This window comes from Mandrillus leucophaeus, unplaced genomic scaffold (assembly GCF_000951045.1).
Source record: "Mandrillus leucophaeus isolate KB7577 unplaced genomic scaffold, Mleu.le_1.0 Scaffold496, whole genome shotgun sequence".
Taxonomy (NCBI): Eukaryota; Metazoa; Chordata; class Mammalia; order Primates; family Cercopithecidae; genus Mandrillus; species Mandrillus leucophaeus.
This window is the reverse complement of record NW_012105320.1, coordinates 698,247-720,853: the sequence shown is the minus strand read 5'-3', so window position 1 is coordinate 720,853 and position 22,607 is coordinate 698,247. Positions and strand designations below refer to the sequence as shown.

Genomic DNA, 22,607 nt, shown 5'->3' with positions numbered 1-22,607 from the left:
CAATCCAGGTGTCTACCAGAGCTGGAGTCTCATCTGAAGGCTCAACTGAGGAAAGATCCACTTTCAACCTCACACAGTTGTTGGTAGGATTTAGTTATTTGCAGACCATTGGGTGAAATTCTTTTTCTTGCTGGATGTTGGCTGAAGTCCACCCTCAGTTCCTTACCACACAGCCTCTGACATGGCATATTGCTTCATAGAAATATACAAAGCGAGAAAACAATAGAGAGTCTGCAAGCAAGATGAAGTCATAATCTTTTGTAACCTAATCCCGGAAGTGTCATCCCCATCAACTTTGCCACATTCTACTTGTCAAAAGCATGTCAGCAGTCCAGCTCACACTCAGCGGGAGGAGATTCTCCAAGGACATGAATACCAGGAAGTGGGGATCTGTCTTAGGCAGTTTGGGCTGCTGTAACAAAATACCATAGAGTGGGTGGCTTCAACTACAGACACTGATTTCTCACAGTTCAAGGGGGTAGGAAGTCCAAGGTCAAAGTGCTGGCGACTCAGTGCCTGGTGAGGCCTCTCTTCCTAGTTTGCTGAGGGGGCTCTGGTCTCTTCCTCATATAAGGGCAGTGATTCCATCATGGGGACTCAGCCGTCATAACCTCATCTAAACCTAATTATCTCCCAAAGGCTTCACCTCCAAATACCTTCATATTGGGAACTCAGGTTTCAATATATTAATTTTAGGGAGTAATAGGGGGAAAAAACCTTTTCCTATACATTCATACACTTCTTTTCTGACACCAGATGTATGGATTTGACTCAAACCAGCCAATTCTCCAAGTTTCCAGACACCACCTGGGGGTCCTACAATTAAGTTATGGCACTACCTAACTCAGTCCCACAAGACTGCCCCCCACTTCAGATGCCAATTGCAAGGAGTGGGTCCCAACTTGGCTACAAATTGGGGGTTCCCACAACCCTCTCCTTTGGTTTGATAATTTGCTGTAACAGCTCCCAGAACTCAGGGAAACACTTACACTTACCAGTTTATTATAAAGGACAAAGGCGTGTCTAAGCATGGTGGCTTACACCTGTAATCCCAGCACTTTGGGAGGCTGAGGCAGGAGGATCGCTTGAGCCTAGGAGTTCAAGACCAGCCTGAGCAACATAGTGAGACCCCATCTCAATTCAATAATTAAAAAAATAAAACTAAAAGGCTATAGGTGAACTGCAGATGAAGAGATACATAGGGTGAGGTCAGGAAGGATCCTGTACACAGGAGCTTCTGTTCTTGTGGAGTTTGCCATACCTGGCACAGATATGTATTCACCAACCCAGAAGCTCTCCAAATGGCATCTTTTAGGAATTTTAATGATGGCTTCATTACATAGGCATGATTGATTATTAAGTCAATGCCTAGGCTCTCTCTCCTCCGGATGTTGGGGTGTGGGACTGAAAGTTCCAAGCTTCTAATTGTGGCTTGGTCGTTCTTGTGACCAACCCCCATCCTGAAGCTATCCAGGAACCTACCAAGAGTTGTCTCATTAGAACAAAAGATGCTCTGGTCACCCAGAAAATTCCCAGAGAGTTGCTCTGTGCCAGGGCAGAGACCAAGTGTCACAGGGGTATGCAAACATTGAGTGCATCGCAGAATCATTGAGGTCCATCTTTGTAAGCTGTCTACAAGAGTTGGTACATATATCTAGCTTTCTTGTTCTCAGCTACAGCTTTTTCTACTAGACCAAACCATCTGACGTGTGGCTATGAAACACTAATATGCTCAGTGTGGTGGGCTGAAGAATGGCCCTCCAAAGATATTCATGATATAATCCCTAGAATCTGTCAGTACGTTACCTTAGATGGCATAGGAAATTTTGCAGATATGATGAAAGATTTTGTAATAGATTATCCAGGTGGGACCAATGTAATCACAGGGTCCTTAGGCAGGAGGATCTGAGTCAGAAAAGACGATGTGACAATGTAAACAGAGGGAGGAAGGAGAGGTGATGAAGGAAACAGAGGGAGGAAGGAGAGGTGCTGACGGAAACAGGGAGGAAGGAGAGGTGATGATGGAAACAGGGAGAAAGGAGAGGTGATGAAGGAAACAGAGGGAGGAAGGAGAGGTGCTGACGGAAACAGGGAGGAAGGAGAGGTGCTGACGGAAACAGGGAGGAAGGAGAGGTGATGATGGAAACAGGGAGGAGGGAGAGGTGATGATGGAAACAGGGAGAAAGGAGAGGTGATGATGGAAACAGGGAGAAAGGAGAGGTGATGAAGAAAACAGAGGGAGGAAGGAGAGGTGCTGACGGAAACAGGGAGGAAGGAGAGGTGATGATGGAAACAGAGGGAAGAGGGAGAGGTGATGAAGGAAATGGGGAGGAAGGAAGAAGAGGTAATGAAGGAAACAGAGGGAGGAGGGAGAGGTGATGATGGAAACAGAGGAAGGAAGGAGAGGTGATGAAGGAAACAGGGAGGAAGGAGAGGTGATGAAGGAAACAGAGGGAGGAAGGAGAGGTGATGAAGGAAATAGAGGGAGAAAGGAGAGGTGATGAAGGAAACAGGGAGGAAGGAGAGGTGATGATGGAAACAGAGGAAAGAAGGAGAGGTGATGATGGAAATGGAGGAAGGAGAAGTGCTGATGGAAACAGGGAGATAGGAGAGGTGATGGAAACAGAGGGAGGAGGGAGAGGTGATGATGGAAACTGAGGAGGGAGAGGTGAAGAAGGAAACAGAAGGAGGAAGGAGAGGTGATGAAGGAAACAGAGGGAGGAAGGAGAGGTGATGAAGGAAACAGAGGGAGGAAGGAGAGGTGATGAAGGAAACAGAGGGAGGAAGGAGAGGTGATGAAGGAAACAGGGAGGAAGGAGCGGTGATGATGGAAACGGAGGAAGGAGAGGTGCTGATGGAAACAGGGAGGAAGGAGAGGTGATGAAGGAAACAGAGGGAAGAAGGAGAGGTGATGATGGAAACAGAGGAAAGAAGGAGAGGTGATGATGGAAACAGAGGAAGGGGAGGTGCTGATGGAAACAGGGAGGAAGGAGAGATGATGATGGAAACAGGGAGGAAAGAGAGGTAATGAAGGAAACAGGGAAGAGGGACAGGTGATGATGGAAACAGGAAGGAGAGGTGATGAAGGGGGATGAAGGAAACAAGAGGGAAGAAGGATAGGTGCTGACGGAAACAGAGGGAGGAGGGAGAGGTGATGAAGGAAACAGAGGGAGAAGGGACAAGTGCTGATGGAAACAGGGAGGAGGGAGAGGTGATGGTGGAAACAGAGGGAGGAGGGAGAGGTGATGAAGGAAACAGAGGGAGAAGGGACAGGTGCTGATGGAAACAGGGAGGAGGGAGAGGTGATGGTGGAAACAGAGGGAGGAGGGAGAGATGATGAAGGAAACAGGGAGGAGAGACAGGTGATGATGGAAACAGAGGGAGGAGGGAGAGGTGATGATGGAAACAGAGGGGGGAGGAAGAGGTGATGGAAACGAGGAAGGAGAGGTGATGAAGAACACAGAGGGAGGAGGGAGAGGTGATGATGGGAACAGAGGGAAGAAGGAGAGGTGCTGACGGAAACGGAGGAAGGGGAGGTGCTAACAGAAACAGAGGGAGGAGGGAGAGGTACTGACAGAAACAGAGGATGAAATGGTGTGGCTGCAAACCAGGGCATATGGGCAGCTGCTAGGAGGTTGAAAAGGCAAGGAATGGATTCTCCCCTTGAGCCTCTAGGAGGAACTTGGCTCCGCTAACACCTTGAGTTTAGATCCATAAGCCCCACTTAGTACTCCTGACCTCCAGAACTAAAAGATAATAAATTTATGTTATTTTAAGCCACTAGGTTTGTGGTAATTTGTCCCAGCAGCAATAAGAAACTAATATAGCCGGGTGCGGTGGCTCACGCCTGTAATCCCGGCACTTTGGGAGGCCAAGGCGGGTGGATCACGAGGTCAGGAGATCGAGACCACCCTGGCTAACACGGTGAAACCCCGTCTCTACTAAAAAATACAAAAAATTAGCCGGGTGAGGTGGCAGGCGCCTGTAGTCCCAGCTACTTAGGAGGCTGAGACAGAAGAATGGCTTGAACCCAGGAGGCGGAGCTTGCAGTGAGCCGAGATCACGCCACTGCACTCCAGCCTGGGTGACAGAGTGAGACTCCATCTCAAAAAAAAAAAAAAAGAAAAAGAAACTAATATATTCACCAAAAGTCCTTGAGGAATCCCACTTGTAGAATTTTTGAAGGAATTAGGAGCTTACATAGAAGGTATAGGATAGTGGGCTTCTGAGGGCTTTTCCTGCCCTCTGGTAACTCTGAAACATAATTTACATTATTGGAGTCTTTCTGTTTTTAGGAAATTGTTCCTAGTTTTATTCAATACTAAGTCCTATCAATATTAAACAGTTTTTTTAAAAAACATATTTGGTTAGTTAAAGGTAGACCTAGGTCTCACATACTCTTCAAAATAAAACAAAAACATGATATTTAGCAGATGACACTAAAGCTTCCATTTTCAAAGCTGGTTGCTTGTTTATTTGTACCTCAGGAGTGGAAATACTGGCTGAGATGAAAGTACCTGGCACAAATCGCTTTTCCTCCTTGGTGTTTCACAGCCAGATGTTGTGAAATTCTTTTGTTTTTCTTTTTTCTCTAGTGCCTGGAAACCTTGGCTGCTACAAGGATCATGGAAACCCACCTCCTCTAACTGGCACCAGTAAAACGTCCAACAAACTCACCATACAAACTTGCATCAGTTTTTGTCGGAGTCAGAGGTTCAAGGTGATGACTCTGTGGCTATGTAACTATAGAAAAATGTAAAGATGTAAATGCATTTTGCTCGGATCACTTAAAAATAAGTGCTAAGTAAAATAAGCCAGACACAAAAGGCCACCTATTATATGATTCCACTTATATGAATCATCTAGAATAGGCAAATCCATAGAGATAGAAAGTAGGTTAGTGGTTGCCAGAGGGTGGGAGGCGGGAGGAATTGGTACGAACTGCTAATCAACACAGAGTTTCTTTTCTGGGTTATGAATGTTCTGGAATTAGATGGCAGTGACTGCACAACACAGTGACTATATCAATCACCACTGAAACATACACTGAAACAGTGAATGTTATGTTATGTGAATTACATTTCAGTTTTTAAAAAACCTAAAATAACTAAACTTCTAGAAAAATAAACAGAAAATCCTAAAATATTGGGTTAGACAAGGATTTCTAAATTGGACACAAAAACTAATCATTTAAAAAAGTATGGTAAATTGAAGTTATCAGTATTAAAATATTATCTTCAAAAAATAGAGTTAAGAATATGAAAGGCAGGCCACAGACTAGGAGAAAGTAGTTGTTAAATATATATCTGATAAAGGACTTGTATACAGAATATATAAAGAACTCTTATAGCTCAATAATATGACAACTTGATTTTGAAAATTAGCAAAAAATTTGAAGAGACATTTTATCCCCCCAAAATACATAAATGACCAATAAACATATGAAAAGATGCTCAGCATCACCAGTTGTCAGGGAAATACAAATTAAAACCACAGTGAGATACCACTGCATACAACTTCAGGATGTCTGAAGTTAATACTGAAAATACTAAGAATTGATAAGGATGTGGAGCAACTGAAACTCTCATAGACTGCTAGCAAGAATGTAAAATGCTACAGCTTCTTTGAAGAAAGATCTTAAATTTTCTTTCAAAGTTAAATATGCACACCTTAAAACTCAGCAATATCACACCTGGATAGTTACCCAAGATAAATGAAAACCTGTGTTCACACAAAGACTTATACATGAATGTTTATAGCAGCATTATTCATAATAGCTCCAAACTGTAAATAGTCTAAATGTCCATTAACTGATGAATGGAGAAACAAAGCACAGTATATCCATACATACTGTGGAATACCACTCAGCAATAAAAAGAAGAGACATATTAAGACATACTGGCCAGGTGCAGGGGCTCATGGCTGTAATCTCAGCACTTTGGGAAGCCGAGGTGGGTGGATCATGAGGTCAGGAGTTCGAGACCAACCTGACCAACATGGTGAAACCCTGTCTCTACTAAAAATACAAAAATTAGCCGGGCATGGTAGTGCATGCCTATAATTCCAGCTACTCAGGAGGCTGAGGCAGGAGAATCACTTGAACACAGGAGACGGAGGTTGCTGTAGTGAGCTGAGATCACGCCACTGCACTCCAGCCTGGGCAACAGAGTGAGACTCTGTCTCAAAAAAATAAATAAATAAATAAAAGACATACTGTTATACACAACATGGATGAATTTCCTAAACAGTAGGCTAGTTGAAAGAACTTAAACACAAGACTGCATACTGAACTCAAAATGGATCCCAAATCTAACAGTAAAATGTAAAACTATAAAACTTCTAGAAGAAGATATAAGAGAAAATCTTCATGACTTGAGTTTAGGCAAGAAGTTCTTACATGAGACACCAAAAGCATGACCCGTGATGAGAAGAAATTGGTACATTTTAATTTGGACTTCATAACAATTTAAAGATCTTGCTCTGTGAAAGATATTTTTAGGAGGATGAAAAGACAAGCTATATCCTGGGAGAAAATATTTGCAAATCACATATGTGACAAAGGACTTATATCTATAATGTGTAAAATTAAAAAAAAAAAAAAAAGCCAAACAACTCAACAGTTAAAAAAAAACAAACAAAGCAATTTAAAAATGGGCAAAAGACCTGAACAGAAGATATACAGATGGCAAATAAGCACATGAAAAAAAGCCAAAGAAGATATACAGATGACAAATAAGCACCTGAAAAGATAGTCATCTGGGCATGGTGACTCAAGCCTGTAATCCCAATGCTTTGGGAGGCCAAGGCAGGAGTATCACTTGAGGTCAGGAGTTTGAGACCAGCCTGGCCAACATGGCAAAACCCTGTCTCTACTAAAAGTACAAAAATTAGCTGGGTGTGGTAGCACACCTGTAGTTCCAGTTACTTGGGAAGCTGAGACAGGACAATTGCTTGCACCTGGAATGCGGAGGTTGCAGTGAACCAACATCATACCACTGTACTCCAGCCTGGGTGACAGAGTGAGACTCCATCTCAAAAACAATAGAAAACAAACAAAGATAAAGAAGACGATATAGTCGACATCATTAGCCATTAAGGTAATGCTAATTAAAACTATAATGAGATACCACTACATACCTATTAAAATGGCTAAAATAAAATATACTGAAAATAACAAGTGCTGACAAGGATACAGAGCAACTAGGACTTTCATATATTGTTGGTGCAGATCTAAAATGGTACAATCATTCTGGAAAAGTTTGGCACTTTTTAATAAAGTTAAATATACATCTACCATATGACCTAGTAATTCTATTCCTAGTTACTACTCTAGAGAAATGAAAACTTTTTTTTATTTTTTTTTATTTTTATTTTATTTATTTATTTATTTATTTATTTATTTTTGGAGACGGAGTCTCGCTCTGTCACCCAGGCTGGAGTGCAGTGGCCGGATCTCAGCTCACTGCAAGCTCCGCCTCCCGGGTTTACGCCATTCTCCTGCCTCAGCCTCCCGAGTAGCTGGGACTACAGGCGCCCACCACCTCGCCCGGCTAGTTTTTTTGTATTTTTTTTTTTAGTAGAGATGGGGTTTCGCCATGTTAGTCAGGATGGTCTCGATCTCCTGACCTCGTGATCCGCCCGTCTCGGCCTCCCAAAGTGCTGGGATTACAGGCTTGAGCCACCGCACCCGGCCGAGAAATGAAAACTTATATTCACATAAAAACCAGTACACAAATGCTTATAGCAGTTCTAGTCATAATTATGAATAACTAGAAACAGCCCAACAGATAAACAAGCTGTGATACATCCATACAATGAACTCTGCTCAGCAATAAGGAGTAAACTATTGATACAAACACCAATTTGGATGGATCTCAAAGCCATTATGCTGACTGAAAGAAGCCAGTCTCAAAAAGATTACATACTGTATGATTCTATTTATGTGACATTTTTGAAAAGACAAAACTATAGTAATGGAAAATGGGTCAGTGGTTGCCAGGGATTCTGGGGTAGGGCACCTATAAAGCAATAGTGCGAAGAAAATTACTGGGGTAATGCAGCTGTTCTGAATCCTGATTGTACTGGTGGTTGCACAAATCTTTTTTTTTTTCTTCTTTAAGACAGTCTCATTGTGTTGCCCAGGCTGCAGTGCAGTGATGCAGTCTCGGCTCACTGCAACATCTACCTCCTGGGTTCAAGCAAATCTCCTGCCTCAGCCTCCCAAGCAGTTGGGATTATAGGCACCCACCACCACGCCTGGCTAATTTTTGTGTTTTTAGTAGAGGTGGGGTTTCACTTTGTTGGCCAGACTGGCCTCTAACTCCTGACCTCAAGTGATCCACCTGCCTCAGTCTCTGAAAGTGTTGAGATTACAAGAGTGAGCCACTGTGCCCGGCTGTGGTTGCACAAATCTATACAAGTGTTAAAATTTACAGAACTATATGCCAAAATACTATATAGTAATGTAAAAACAAAGTTGTAAAATGGGGCCTATAATGTGTTTGCTTTGAGGGTTAGCTATAAAGCACTCACTACTTGGCACACAGTAAACAGTCAATAAAGTGTTTAGCTGTTACTCATGTTTGAAGTTTATGAGATTTTCTCCCCCTTAAAACTTACTTAAGTGCAGCAGAAACACAAACATTAAAAAGTGTTGCTCACCGACAGGGAAACACATTGGTGGCTGCATACCTATTGGTCAGCTTGAAATTAAGTGTTTCAAGAGTGGAAGAAGGGGGAGGTCCCAGAGGAAGGGACCCTGGGAAGATGAGCCTGATTGCTTGCTGGAAGCCCACCCTACCAGGCTCCTTCAGGCCATCTGACATCCCTGATGATGCTTACCGTGTGCTGCTTCTCTGTTGTGGCAGTTTGCTGGGATGGAGTCAGGCTATGCTTGCTTCTGTGGAAACAATCCTGATTACTGGAAGTACGGCGAGGCAGCTAGTACCGAATGCAACAGCGTCTGCTTCGGGGATCACACCCAACCCTGTGGTGGCGATGGCAGGATCATCCTCTTTGATAGTGAGTATGCCCTGTGCCCATCACTTCCCAAGCCACAGGAACCCTTAGACCAGAGCAACAAGCCTGCCCACCCTTCCTCCCTTCTATATATTCATTCATTCACTTGGCAATAGGCAATACTTGTGACTAGACCCTGGGAATACGGCACAGTGCATGAAGACTCAGCCCCTGCCTTCTGGAAGGGAGAACAGACACTTAACAAGGGATTAGCTACAGTCATGCCAAATGGTTTGAAGCAACGTGGTCTATTGTGTGATGCTTAGACAACCTAGAAATGATAACCTTTCCAATTTTACATAGACACTAATATAACAATCCAGTATCAGCTTTATTATCCTCTTGCTTTAATATAATTTCCAAACCCTTTTGACTTTTTTTTTTTTTTTTTTTTGCATTTGGGATTTATATATTATTGTGATACACCTAAGAAGACAGCGTAGTTCTAAGTTGTTTTTTCAGGCCTAGCATTGGGTTTTCCCTGACCCCCACCTCCTCTCTAAACTGCTGCATTTGTGAGATGCTGGCCAGGAGCAGAGTGTGTTCAGAATGGGAGTGGATCCAAGGCCTTGACCTCACCAACATCATGTCCTAACCACTGAGCCAACTGATTCCTCATCGTAATCCACCAGCATCCTCTCAGTAGCAGTGAGACTTTATGAGAGTTACAGCAACAGTGCAGCACCAGATTTCAAGATAATGGAGACAGACCAAAAAAAAAAAGGCTCAAGATTACCAAGAAATATTGCAGTGTCTGTGGTGTCTTTGGCCTTTAGGCTAGAGGAAGTGCACTCCTGGCATCTCAACCAGGCAGCATGGCTAGTTTTGAGCAAAAATGACATATGGTTTATTAGTTTCCTAGGACTGCCATAACAAATTATCATCAAGTGGGTGGCTTAAAACAAAGCAAAACAAAATTCATTCTCTGACAGTTCCGGAGGCTAGAAGTCCAAAATCGAGGTGTCAGCAGGGCTGTGCTCTCTCCAAAGTCTCCAGGGAAGCCCTCCTCACTTCTGGTGGTTGTGGGCAATCCTTGGCATTTGTTGGCTGCACCACTCCAGTCTCTGCCTTCTCCTTCACATAGCCTTCTTCCCTCTATGTGTGTCTGTGTGTCCATGTCTCTGTGTGTCTCCTTAAAAGGAACCAATCATTGAATTTATGGCCCACCTTAATCTAATATAGCCTCATCTTAACTCAGTTACATAATATTCACAGGTACCAGGTGTTAGGACTTGAGCATATCTTTCTAGGGGACACAATTCAGCCACTATATATGGTGACTATAAAACCCAGCCAAGGTTTATAACTGAGCCTTTTCATGTTATAGCTTAGACACTGTCTGAAGTGTGTTTGTATTTGGGGTGGGAAGACAGGATTAGTGAACAGAACTTGCAGTCAATTGGTTTTTTTAGCTAAGTGTGCTCATTGGAGACTGCCAGTTGATTCCTATACATTCTGTTATGTCCGGACCAATGCTTAGTTTGATACCTTTGTTTTGGCTAAAGACTGAACTTTGGCTAATGATTAAGGAATCTTGCTAATGCTTAGTTGGCAAATAACTATGCACTACACATCTATTTAACCTTTTATTCTAGAGTTCAGTATTGTAAGATTCTCTGCTTTAACACTCTAACTCAGGAGAGTAAGTTTTCTGAACTTGCAAAATGCCTGGTATCCTCTTAAGTGAAAAAACAAAGGAAATAAATGTTTCTTGAGTACCTAGTATGCATGAAGGCTTTATCTAAATTATCACATTAGGTCCTCTTGGCACCCTTCTGAAGTAGGGGTTATTGTGATTACTCTCATTTCACAGAAGAGAGCCATGTGACATGGACAGGATAAATAACTTGCTGGGATCCACACTGCCAGGAAGCCACTAGAGAGGTGCTAGAGAGGAAAGAGGAGTAGTGTGAGGGTTTACTACCTGTTTTTTGACTTTAAATAGAATGTAATGTCAATTTAAAAATGGAAAATGAGTGTTTGCAGATATATGGAGAAACTGGAACCCTCATACATTGCTGGTGGGAATGTAAAATGGTGCAGCTGCTTTGGAAAACAGTCTGGCCAGCCTGGCCAACATGGTGAAACCCCGTCGCTACTAAAAATACAAAAATTAGCTGGTTGTGGTGGCACGTGCCTGTAGTCCCAGCTACATGGGAGGCTGAGGCATGAGAATTGCTTGAACCCAGGAGGTGGAGGTTGCAGTGCGCTGAGATCACGCCACTGCACTTCAGCCTGGCGACAGAGTGAGACTCCGTCTCAAAAGAAAAAAAAAAGTAAACAGTCTGGCATTTCCTCAAAACATGAAACAGAGAGTAACTGTATGACCCAGCAGTTCCACTCTTAGGTATATACCTGAGAGAACTGAAAACACGTTTCCACAAAAAACGTACATACCAATGTTCCTAGCAACATTATTCATAATAGCCAAAAAGTGGCAGCAAACCAAATGTCCATCAGCTGATGAATGGATAAACCAAGTGGATATCCATATGATGGAATATTATTCAACCATTAAATATAAATAAAGTACTGAGGCATCCTACAACATGGATGAACCTTGAAACCATTATCCTAAATGAAAGAACCAGATGCAAAGGGCTATATATTTTATGATCTCATTTATATGAAATGTCCAGAATAGGCAAATCCACACAAACAAAAGCCAGATTCCTGGTTGCCAAGGCCTGGGGGAAAGGGAAGAATATGGAGTGACTGCTTAATAGGTACGGATTTTCTTTTTAGAGTGATAAAATGTTCTGGAATTAGATAGGGATGATGATTGTATAACATTGTGGATATACTAAATACCACTGATTCATATATAGATAGTCCTTAACTTAGGAGAGTCAACTTATGATTTTTCAACTTTACAGTAGGTTTATTAGAGTGTTAAATGCATTTTTGACTTTGATATTTTCAATTACAATGGATTTATCAGGACATAGCCCCATTATAAGTCAAGGAACATCTGTACTTTAAAATGGTTAAAATGGTGGATTTTAGATCAAGAAAAAATAGAATATAGTTTTTATAAGACAATCTTTCATTTAGCACATTTTTATTGGGCATCTGCTGTGGGGTAGATAAAAGTATGTTTTCTTTAGTATAGAGGCTTTACTGGAGGTGTCAAATAGAAATAATCTGGATTAAATGTTAAATGCAGCACTGTGGAAATCGTCTGTAAAGTGCACTCCAAGTAGCATCCTTGGTACTACTAGGAAAGCGTACTGACCCTCACATAAAGGTGCACTGAAGTGAATTAATTATAACAACAGTTATTGCTCTTTATCGAGTGTTTGTCATGTGCTAGACTTGATGCCAAGTGCTTTTGTGTATTTTATGTTATTTAATCCTTGTAGCAACCCTGTTGATAAGAAAACTGTGGATCAAAAGATGAAGTGATTTGTCTATGCTAGTAAGTGCCAGAGCCAGGATTCAAACCCTGGTTTGCCACATTTGAAATATTTCTATTTTCAGCAGCTAGAATCCCTTTTATTAACAATAGTAAAACAGATCATAATAATGGATGCAGTTTTATGCTTTAAAGTTATTGAACAAAGTATACCCAGTTCTGATTATTACCACATTGGCCCCTTGTGCAGCTCTCCAGAAACTGCCCTTTCTGGCTTGCATTTGCTCAAGGACTAAGAAAGTTGGCATTCTGAGAGGCTGCTCACGCCATCCTCCAGAGGCCCAGATGCGTATGGTCTACAGGACCCCTGACAGCAGCCGGTTCTATAACTCACACCCCATTGCTCTGCTGAGAAAGGTACAAAATGCAGCACTGTATAAATAATCTCTAAAGGTGCATCTAGAGGCTGGCGCGGGGACGCACGCCTGTAATTCCAGCTACACTGGAGGCTGAGGCAGGAGAATCGCCTGGGAGGCAGAGGTTGCAGTGAGCCGAGATCTGAGCCAAGATCACACCACTGTACTCCAGCCCAGACGACAGAGTGACACTCCATCTCAAAAAAAAAAAAAAAAAAAAGGTCCATCTAGTAGAGAGTAAAATAGTTCAAACAGCTCAAGTACCACCTCATGGAAATCCTTATGACTCATTGAATAAGGCTGAGCACTTTGGAAATGGTAACTACAGACTGTCCCATGATTTGGGAGGGAGAATATGTCTTCCTAAAGATATTGGAGAAGTTAGATGGTGAGAAATGACCAGATTACAGTCTGTCTCCCAGAACGTGAGGCCCCACTACCAGCGTGGCTCACATGTGGGTCTCAGTCAGTGTCAGCGAGGTCTTCCTGTCCTCTGCTGGTTAGAGGAGCACCCAGGCTCCTCTGCAGTAGAAGCGCTCAGGCTGTGTTTGCTCTTCGGGAGAGAGACGACGGGGCTAGTGGGGGTGGAGGGTGAGGGGCAGGTGGAAGAAGCTGTCTGCTCAGTCATCATTGCCACATCAAGTAATTTGTCACAGACTCTCTGGCTGATTTTTCAGCAAGCTCTCATGGACTTGCAGAGGTCACTGAGGTGAGCTGTGTACTGTGTGTAAACACAACACTGATGGGGGCTTCAGAACCTCTGCTACCCCTGGGATTATAATTTATTGAATTAACAGAACCAAATAGAAGAACATGTAAGCCAGAGTCAACAGAGGGTTACAGGAATGACCCAGGCTAGCCTCTTTGGACTCTCTTGGCTTCTAGGCCCTGAAGGGAGGGGTCAGTCATCTGGATTGGACCTCATTTTGTAGCATTAGTTGAACACTTATCATTGACAGGGCCCTGTGCTATTCACTTTACATGCGTTGCTTCCCTTAATTCTCACAGTACTGTGAAGCAGGTACTGTTATGCTTATTTTACAGATGAGAAAACTGAGGCTCATAAAAGTTCAGTAATTTGCCCAAGGTCCCACAGATAAAGATCCTGCCTTCATGGAACCTTTATTTTAGTGGGAAGGGAAGAGATTAATTGTGAAAGTGATTGAGGGTCTAAGGATGGGTATAATCTGGTTCCCGGGACTGTGTTAGCAATTTCATTTCATAGACTGTAAGATGCCTCAATTCTGAGGTGCAATATTATTTTATACACCATTAAGGGAAAAAAATATTTCTAATTTAACAGTGACATGCATTGACTAAAAGATACATCCCAGTTTAAAAGATTAAAGTGTTTCCCTTAGAGGTGATGAAATATGGTACCAGCCTTCTTTCTTGGGTGCCAAGAAAGAGTGGAATGTTTCCATCCTGAGTGGAATCTGATTCATGGCTGGGACCCATTTGGTTGAGGTTTGTTTCCTGAGACACACCCATTATCATTCCTGTCTAGAAGTGGAGCACTCAGCTGGGGTTCAGGGAGCTGCCTGTCCTGGCTAGTGCCTGAGGCTTCTTCCCAAAGAAATGGACTCAGCTAGTATCGAGGAGGAGCAGGAAGGTTGAAGAGAATCACAGACGGCAGGAGGACACCGGCCCACTGCCATGGAGAGCTTGCCCGGGTCTATCCTGGGCAAGTATATAGTTTTATTTATATATATATATATATAGTATGTATATATATATAGTTTGTGTTTTGCAGAATATTATATAAATGGAATCACAGTACTTAACCATTTGTGTCTGGCTTCTTTCACTTAGAATAATGCTTTATCATTCACCTATGTTGTTGCCTGTATCAGTAATTTTTTCCTTTTTATTGCTAAGAAGCATTCCTTTGTACGGATGTATTGCAGTCTGTTCATCCATTCACCAATTGACAAACATTGGTCTGTCTATGATAAAGCTGTTGTAAACATCCAAGTACAGGTGCTTATGTGGACATACGTTGCCATTTCTCTTGGGTACCTACCTAGGAGTGGGATTGCTGGGTCATGTGCTAATTGCATATTTAGCATTATGAGTCACTGCCAAGTATTTTCCAAAGTGGATGTGCCATTTTGCATTCTGACCAACAATATGTAAGATTTTCATTTGCTCCACATTCTCTCCACCTACAGATACTTTTGTATGATCTGATTTTTAAATGTGATCCATTCTAGTAGGTATGTAGTAGTATCTCACTGTGGTTTTAATTTGCATTTCTCTAATTACCAATCATATTGAACATCTTTTCATATTCTTATTTGCCATCTGGTATATTCCTTTCCCCTAAAGAAATTCCTTTAGCATTTTCTCTAGTACAGGTTGACTGTCAATGGCTTCTTTCTGCTTTTGTTTGAAAAAGCTTTATTTCACCTTCATTTTTGAGAGTAATTTTTGCTGGGTATTGATTTCTGTGCTGACAGCTTTTTTCTTTCAGTACTTCAAAGATATTGCTCCATATTCTTGTGACTTGTATGGTTTCTAGAGGTGTATGCTCTATCTTTATTCCCCTGTATGTAATCTTTTCCTCTTCCTTGCCTGCCTTCAAGATTTTATCTTTTTGGTTTTCAACTTTTTTTTTTTTTTTTTTTTTTGAGACAGGGTCTTACTGTGTCACCCAGGCTAGAGTGCAGTAGTGCAGTCATGGCCCACTGTAGCCTCGACCCCCTGGGCTTAAGCAATCCTGCCTTAGCCTCCTGAGTAGCTGGGACTATGGGCATGTGCCACCATACCCAGCTAAGTTTTTAATTTTGTGTAGAGACAGGGTCTCACTATGTTACCCAGACTGGTCTTGAACTCCTGGGCTCAAGCAATCCTCCTACCTTGACCTCCCAAAGTGCTGGGATTACAGGCATAAGCCGCCATACCCAGACTGGTTTTCAACATTTAACTATGATGTGTCTTCTTTGTGTGTTGGTTTGTTTTTTTGTTTTGGTTTTTGTTTTGCTTTTGTTTTTGTTTTTAATTTTTTGTTTGTTTGCTTGGGTTTGCTAAGATTCTTGGATCTGTAGTTTGTCACCTTTTATTGATTTTGGAACATTTTTCACCATTATCTCTTCAAACATTTCTTCTATATTCTTTTTTTATTCTTTTGGCATTCCAGTTACACATATGTTAGACCATTTGATATTGTCCTACAGCTGTTGGGTGCTCTGTTCTCTTTGTTTTCCCCTTTGTTTCATTTGGGGATAATTTCTATTGACCTGTCTTCAAGTTTATTGATTCTTTCTTCAGCTGTGTCTAGTCTCCTGATAAGCCTATCAAAGGAATTCTTCAGTGCTTGCCTCAGCAGCATATATACTAAAATTGGAAAAAAACAGAGTAGATTAGCATGGCCCCTGTGCAAGGATGACATGCAAATTCATGATGCATTCTATAATTTAAAAAAATTCATCTCTGATATTGTTTTATTTCCAGTAGTTTTATTTTTATTTTTATTTTTTTTTAAGAGACAAGGTCTCACTCTGCCACCCAGGCTGGAGTGCAATGGTGCAATCATAGCTCTCTGCAGTCTTGACCTCCTGGGCTCAAGTGGTCCTTCCGCTTCAGAATCCTGAGTAGCTGGGACTACAGGCACATACCACCATGCCTGGCTAATTTTAAAATTTTTGTAGAGATGGGGTCTCACTGTGTTCCTCAGGCTGGTTTTGAACTCCTAGCCTCGAGAGATCCTCCTCCCTTGGCCTCTCATAGTGTTGGGATTACAGGCATAAGTCACCATGCCTCACTTCCAGTAGATTATTTACTGTATTCATCGTGTAGTCTCTGTCTGATAGTTCTAGCATCTGGGTCATCACTGAGTCTAGTTCTGTAGATTGTTTTATCTCTTAACCATGTCTTTCCCCCCTGCCACCCTTGCTTTTATATGTGGATTGTAATTTTTTATTGAATGCCATACACTATGTAGAGAAGAGGCTGAGATAGTGTTTACACCTGGGCAGATCTGCATAGTGTAGGGACTGAGCCGGTCTGTCAGAAGTTGAACTGGGTTGTTTCTCTCACTACCCTCAATGCACATCAGGCTTTAAACTCCTCCAGCAATGGGTTGCTATCAGCTTGTGCTTAGTGTGGAGCCTAGGGTACCCATGAGTTTTCCTCAGTAGTCCTGTTCCATCCTCAGCTTTGAGGAGTTCCTACATGCCTGTGCCGCAGACGGACTCTTTTTCCATCCTCTTTCCCTCCCTCAGTGGTAGGCTATGGCTGCTTGTTACCTGGCTCTACTCATGATGAGGTCATGGGAGTGGTTCTTGGTTCTCCTGCCCTGTCCTCAGTCTTAGACAGGATGTGAAAAGGCCACCGGCCTGAGGTCTTTTCAGCATTCCCACACCCTTCTTCTCTCCCTGGCAGCCAAACACTGCTTGCGTCTGTGGTGGATCTTGGGAAAGATAATTTCTTGCCTTCCCTCCAGGAGTAGTAGAGCTCTGCTTTGCATTGGCTGCAGGATCCTGGGCTTAAGAGGGCTCAAGGCAACCAGGGACCAATGGCTTTTGCTTCTGCGCTTCCCCCAGAAGCAGTGGATCTTCACCTGGTTACTTTGACAGGAAGGAGAATTTCAAGGAGACTGAAATTTGGGTTTGTGAAATGGTGTTTGGTATAGACTTTTCTAGTCAAATCAGGTCTACTCCCTCCCCTAGAGGCAAACAGATTTTGCTTCTGCCCGTTTTCAGTGGCCCTGGGAGTAACAGGATTTGCTTCCCCTCTCCCAGCGGCCGAAGGCTTTTACTTTCTTAGAGAGGAGATTCCCCTCCTGCAAGTGCAAAGAGAAGGAAGTGGGCAGTCTTTCATGCCTGTCCCCCAGTGGCAGCCTGTCACCTCCTGCACACTTGTGCCACTCAGGGGGACTATGGTCTGCTGGCCAACCTAAGTCACTTGTGAAAGCACTGAGTAGAGGTCTGTGCAGAAAAGCTCGCAAGTGAGGGCAAAATGCCCATTGTGTCTGGGATGCCCAGTTGCCCTAAGCTAAGACACTAGCCCACTCTCAGCCTTTAAGAGTTTGTTAAGATTTTAGTGCTTTCTTGTTACTTCTCTGGCAGTCACCTCTTCCTCCTGTGTTCTCTCAAAGATGAAACTATTTGTGTGGCCTGACTCTCCTTGGTGGGGCTTTGACTTTGTAGAATTAAGTTCCCCTGGTTGTCATGAGACCTCAGCTGAGTTTTAAGCTTTTTCTCATTGTTAGGATGGAAGCAGCATTCGCTTGTTGTTGTTGTTGTTGTTTTGAGATGGAGTCTTGCTCTGTTGCCCAGGCTGGAGTGCAGTGGCTCAATCTCAGCTCACTGCAACCTCCGCCTCCCGGGTTCAAGCAATTCTCCTGTCTCAGCCTCCCTAGTAGCTGGGACTATAGTCACACGCCACCAAACTCAGCTAATTTTTGTATTTTTAGTAGAGACGGAGTTTCACCATATTGGTCAGGCTGATCTTTAACTCCTGACCTCAGGTGATCCACCTGCCTCGGCCTCCCAAAGTGCTGGGATTACAGGCGTGAGCCACCGCACCCGGCCTGCTTGCTGTTTTCTACATCCTAAAGGGAACCAGAACTCCCCCAAAGCCTGCTTTTTAAATCCTAGCCCTGACTGGGCACGGTGGCCCATGCCTGTAATTCCAGCACTTTGGGAGCCCGAGGTGGGTGGATCACGAGGTCAGGAGATCGAGACCATCCTGGTTAACATGGTAAAACCCTGTCTCTACTAAAAATACAAAAACAAAATTAGCTGGCCTGGTAGTGGGCACCTGTAGTCCCAGCTACTTGGGAGGCTGAGGCAGAAGAATGGCATGAACCCGGGAGGCGGAGCTTGCAGTGACCCGAGGTCATGCCACTGCACTCTAGCCTGGGCAACAGAGCGAGACTCCATCTTAAAAAAAAAAAATTCCTAGCCTTACACTCCCTCCCAAGGAGTTTCAGTTCTAAGATCTTGTTTACATTTCACCATGTAAGACAGGAAACCACTGCATCCCCTTTCTAGAACCTGCCTATCAAAAACAGGAGTCCAGAGAAATCAAATGTGCTCAGTACAGAGTGCTTAGAATCTAGCATGTTTCCTCACTGCAGAAAGTCATTTCTTGTGCCTCAGTTTCTCTGCTTGAAAACGTGGTCCCTCATGGGAGCATTGCAAGGATACTGGGGACACACGAGCAACTGTAAAGCCTTTCTCTTTTGACGACTTTACCTCATCGGGTGGCTCCCCTGCAGAGAGGCCCCAGTGGTTTGTGTGCTTTGTCTCATGTGCCGTCGCACATTCCTGTGATACAGAAGCAGGTGGTGCTCTCTCCAGCCTTGAAACTGAGAGAAGCACGAGACCCGCGAGTGACGTGCGGCCCCTGCCATCACTTGGCCCTGCCAGTCCCAAGTCCAGACTCTCTGACTCCAGCCCAGCCCCAACCTAGGCCACACCACTGTGCTGTGTGCTAATTCTAAGGTCTCTGGGGGGAAAAACATCTCCACAGTCATTTGTCCAGAGTCTCAGCGATTCATTTTGTGACTCGATCCTGAAACATAAGACTGTCTGGTTTTACAGATAGAAACAATGTCCTAAATGGGATCCTGCTCGTTAGGAAGCCTTTAGAGCCTTGGTGTTGGAAGCGTGCCTGTGGCAGAGGCCCAGACTGAGGGCGTGGTGTCTTTTTCTCTCCTACAGCTCTCGTCGGCGCCTGCGGTGGGAACTACTCAGCCATGTCTTCTGTGGTCTATTCCCCTGACTTCCCCGACACCTATGCCACGGGGAGGGTCTGCTACTGGACCATCCGGGTTCCGGGGGCCTCCCGCATCCACTTCAGCTTCCCCCTATTTGACATCAGGGACTCGGCGGACATGGTGGAGCTTCTGGATGGCTACACCCACCGTGTCCTAGCCCGCTTCCACGGGAGGAACCGCCCACCTCTGTCCTTCAACGTCTCTCTGGACTTCGTCATCTTGTATTTCTTCTCTGATCGCATCAATCAGGCCCAGGGATTTGCTGTTTTATACCAAGGTAAGACATCCTTGCCTCCTTGGGGGCTCTTTAGGGCCCATGTGCCTCGGGCTTCTCTTCTTTACCCTTGTGACTTGGGCGGTTCTTGCGGGGCAGATTGGGACTCAGGAACTACTGACTCAACTTGCAGATCATCCCGAGGCTGTGGCTCCTTCCCGACCCCCATTTCATAACTCATTTATATTTCATGAGACAGAAAAGAGGTGAAAACCTGTCAGTGTGGCTATTTTAGTAGATCTAATGACAGGGACCTGCCCATGGAAGGAACTGCACCAGAATTGAATAGAGCAGAAGGCTTGTTCTTCATAACTCGTGCTCTCCCCCCGCTCAGCTCTGAGTCTCCATAGCCCTGGCCGCAGTTAATTGCTTTTTCTCTTCCAGCCGTCAAGGAAGAACTGCCACAAGAGAGGCCCGCTGTCAACCAGACAGTGGCCGAGGTGATCACAGAGCAGGCCAACCTCAGTGTCAGCGCTGCCCGGTCCTCCAAAGTCCTCTATGTCATCACCACCAGCCCCAGCCACCCACCTCAGACTGTCCCAGGTAGCAATTCCTGGGCGCCACCCATGGGGGCTGGAAGCCACAGAGTTGAAGGTAGCGCTCTTGACAGTTATAAAGACAAAAGCACTTGGGTGTTTCTTATTCAGAGGCAGGTTGGGATATTGACTCTGTGACCTATAGTCTGTCCTGGCTTTTGAGGGAAATTTTCTTATTAATTGGTTCCTTAGTCCTGAGGGAAAAGTGCTCACCTCCAAAGATTAGGCAAGTATGCCTTTTGTGCATTGTGACTAATCAGCTAATCCCGTATTTTCCCATGTTAAGATTATCTTTCTAGAGCCCCACATTGAAACTCCCTAAATTTATTGGCATTTCCAAGAACTCCATTCATTCACTCACTGACTCATTCATTCAAAAGATATATAAGTACTTCAGTGGTGCCAGGCACTATGCTAGGTACCGGATTATAGAGTGAACCAAACACAATCCCTGCCCTTCTGTGACATATAAATGAGAGGAGAAAGACAGAAAGCAAAATAAAAATCAGATAATTATAAGAGCTATGAAGAAAAGTCATGCAGGACCAGGTGCAGTGGCTCACGCCTGTAATCCCAGCACTTTGGGAGGCTGAGGCAGGAGGATGGCTTGAGGCCAGGAGTTTGAGACTAGCCTGAGCAACATAGGGAGACCCTTTCTCTACAAAAAATAAAAAAATTATCTGGGTGTGGTGGTGCACACTTGTGGTCCCAGCTACTTAGGAGGCTGAGGTGGGAGGATGGCTTGAGCCCGGGGGTTCAAGAATGCAGTGAGCTATGATTGCACCATTACACTCCAACCTGGGTGACAGAATGAGACCCTGTCTCAAAAGGAAAAGAAAAGAATAGAAAAATTAGCTGGGCATAGTGGCACATGCCTATAGTCTCAGCTACTCAGGAGGCTGAGGCAGAAGAATTGCTTGAGCCCAGGAGCTTGAGGATGCAGTGAGCCAAGGAAGTGATGCTTTTATGAGCTGGTAGAACTGGAAAGTACCCTCAGTAGTGACCGAGCCTGGAGGCTTTCAAACTGCCCGGAGGCCCCTGCAGGACCCACCATAGAAGGTCAGGGAGAAGGGCCTGTCTAGCACTTCCTGCGTGTCATTTGGCTGTGGATCTCAGTAGCATCTCATAGGCCACATCTCATTCCTCGGATGAGGAAACTGAGGCCCAAAGAGTTTACATAACTCCACCTGTGGTTGCACAGTGGTCCCAGTGGCAGAGACAAAATGCATGTCATCCCTTTAGATTCTGAGTCCAGTAGACTTTGGATCATCCTGCCTGCCTCTCCCTGAGAGTGACTTGTAGAACAAAGGGAAGTATTCAGAACACCTGGGGCCCCATGCTTAGCCTGGGTCTCAGCTGCTCCTGAGGCTGGGTTTGCTGGCTGCCCTCCCACACCGGCCTGCAGGGAGCCCCTCAGTCAGACTTACTCACTTGGGTATTCTATAGCCGACTTCCTTTCGGAAACCAGCCACAAACAAGCCTAGTAAGCTCTATCTTTTGCATTTGCAGGATGGACAGTCTATGGTCTGGCAACTCTCCTCATCCTCACAGTCACAGCCATTGTAGCAAAGATACTTCTGCACGTCACATTCAAGTGAGTACAAGAGGGAGCTGCCCGATTCCAGGAAAGGGAAGGCTCAGAGTTGGTTTTCTATGATGCTTCATTTGTCTGGGTACAACTGTAGAATCAGCAGATGATTCCAAGGCCCTCAGTCCTAGGGAATGGAAGGCAGCAGACATTCCCCCTTCTCTGTAGAGTGAAATGTACAACTGGACAAATCTCATTAAGGTTTGAGGGATTTTGTTTGCTGTGTCCAAAGCATACAATTTCAAGGAGGATTGCAACATTCCTGGCTTAAAAAGCAAATGTGCTAGTCCCTTATGGAGATCTTTATGCAGGATTGAAGATAGCTAGGACGATGCGGTGCATACTTTCTGATGCCTTCTAGAAATTGAGAAACATCCTTAGGAAGAGAATTCTCACACTTTATTCACTATTGCTTAGTAGTTATTTGAAAACAGTTATTGAAGAAACTTATGGAAGCTTTATCATTCAATTCTGACCAATTTGGGGGAAAATATATTTCCTTCCCTTATTTTGCTACTCAAGTCTAACAGTTGCGCCTTCCAGGAAAGGGGCAATTGTTCATGCTACTGATGTTTGTGTACTTAGAGGGGAGCTTATTCTAATTTTTCCTAGACCCCTACTCTGTCTTTCCGGTGGTTTCTAGTCGAGGCTCTTCTCATTTCACAGCCACCCTGAAAATGTATGTATGTCCACTAA

The 22,607-nt window shown here is 44.0% G+C and overlaps 1 protein-coding gene across 1 annotated transcript in view; it reads left to right on the top strand.

Annotated features, from left to right (window-relative positions):
• The window catches only part of KREMEN1 (kringle containing transmembrane protein 1), a 48,033-nt gene that overhangs the window by 24,003 nt on the left and 1,423 nt on the right, over window positions 1–22,607 (top strand). Inside the window, exons 4-8 of the mRNA XM_011995742.1 lie at window positions 4,596–4,720; window positions 8,868–9,021; window positions 19,458–19,790; window positions 20,172–20,381; window positions 21,833–21,917. Of these exons, the coding sequence (XP_011851132.1) occupies window positions 4,596–4,720; window positions 8,868–9,021; window positions 19,458–19,790; window positions 20,172–20,381; window positions 21,833–21,917 (907 nt within the window). The remainder of the gene's footprint in view (window positions 1–4,595; window positions 4,721–8,867; window positions 9,022–19,457; window positions 19,791–20,171; window positions 20,382–21,832; window positions 21,918–22,607) is intronic.